General features: G+C 32.5%; 1 protein-coding gene across 1 annotated transcript in view; it reads right to left on the bottom strand.

Annotated features, from left to right (window-relative positions):
* DNAlig3 (DNA ligase 3) overlaps positions 1 to 1,281 on the bottom strand; it is a gene marked incomplete at its 5' end in the record, with an annotated part of 68,748 nt that overhangs the window by 43,356 nt on the left and 24,111 nt on the right. The window contains 1 exon segment of the mRNA XM_067046830.1: positions 947 to 1,150. Coding sequence (XP_066902931.1) covers positions 947 to 1,150 — 204 coding nt within the window.

Genomic DNA, 1,281 nt, shown 5'->3' with positions numbered 1-1,281 from the left:
GGATACCAATAAGTATTAAAATTAACAAATAAAATTTTAAAATGAAATAAAAACTAAAAATGTCAGACTAAAAACAAATGAACAAACATGTAAGTGTAAAGAGAGGCGAAGTTCGTACTGACTTTGTAAATAATATACAGCTAGTTACCAAAATAAAACTAATCAATAATTCATAAGCTATTTATTCATACATATAAAATGTAAATAACAATGAAGTATAAATCTTTAGCTAAGAAGTTAAATATACTATGTAACAATTTCCTAACATTATGGAAGAACACTTTGAAAAGATGTTTTCTTCTGTTCCAAAGATTACTTAATGTTTATTTTTAAAGCCTGTAGCTACCCTCACAACTTTAAACAAACAGACTTCAGCATAGCAGTAGCTTCACAATCATAACAAGTACTGACACCTATCACACTATACCTAGTGAGACAGTACTGTCATGACAGTAAACAATTTGATGACAGTATTTTTAAATGAAAGGGACAGGAAACCTTTTCACAACTTGACATTTGGGTCACTTGTGAGTTTTCATGACAGTAGCTTTACTACTGTAACATGTACCGACATGCTATACCTAGTCTGATAGTGCTGTCATCGCAACCATTGCAGTGGCTACAACTATTCTTAAAAATTGATTTAAGTTGTTAAGAGTCAGTCATGAATATTGGCTATAATTTGACAATAACTTCACTACCGCTACTTGTACTATCAACTATCACACCAGACCTAGTGCGAAAGTACTGCCATGTAAATAACAATCAAGGGGGTTACAAAATGGCCAATTAATCTCTATAAACTATTATCTCTATCTCAATAAACCTTTTTTTATTTGTTTCAAAAAATAGACATTAAATTAAAATTTATTTTAAGTGCGATTTTTGTTTAATGAGGTGTAAATAGTTGACCATAGATTAATATGAGATACTTTTAACTACTTACCCCCATCAGTTCCTTTTGTGATGAACTCCCTCGTCTTGGCAGTCTTATCAAGATACCCAGGCACCGCAGCGATTTCAGCCAGCAGCCTCCGGTATTCCCTGAAGCTGTTGTCTTTATGATTGTAGTCTGGTTTAGAAGTGGACTCGCCCTCGTCCACTTCGTCTTCTTCCGGCTTCTTGGCTTTACGTCCAGCAGCCCTAACACCTTTAGAAATAAATTAAATATAATAACAAAATGGTATACAAATCAGTATGAATTCAGAATATATTAACCCTTAATATATTAATCTAATCAATGCATATTAGCCATTACATTTTATGACTTTGCTTTAATCG

This window comes from Halyomorpha halys, unplaced genomic scaffold (assembly GCF_000696795.3).
Source record: "Halyomorpha halys isolate HHAL.00 unplaced genomic scaffold, Hhal_1.1 Scaffold1059.1, whole genome shotgun sequence".
NCBI classification, from domain to species: Eukaryota; Metazoa; Arthropoda; class Insecta; order Hemiptera; family Pentatomidae; genus Halyomorpha; species Halyomorpha halys.
The sequence above is the reverse complement of the archived record's forward strand: the minus strand, read 5'-3'. Positions and strand labels throughout refer to the sequence as shown.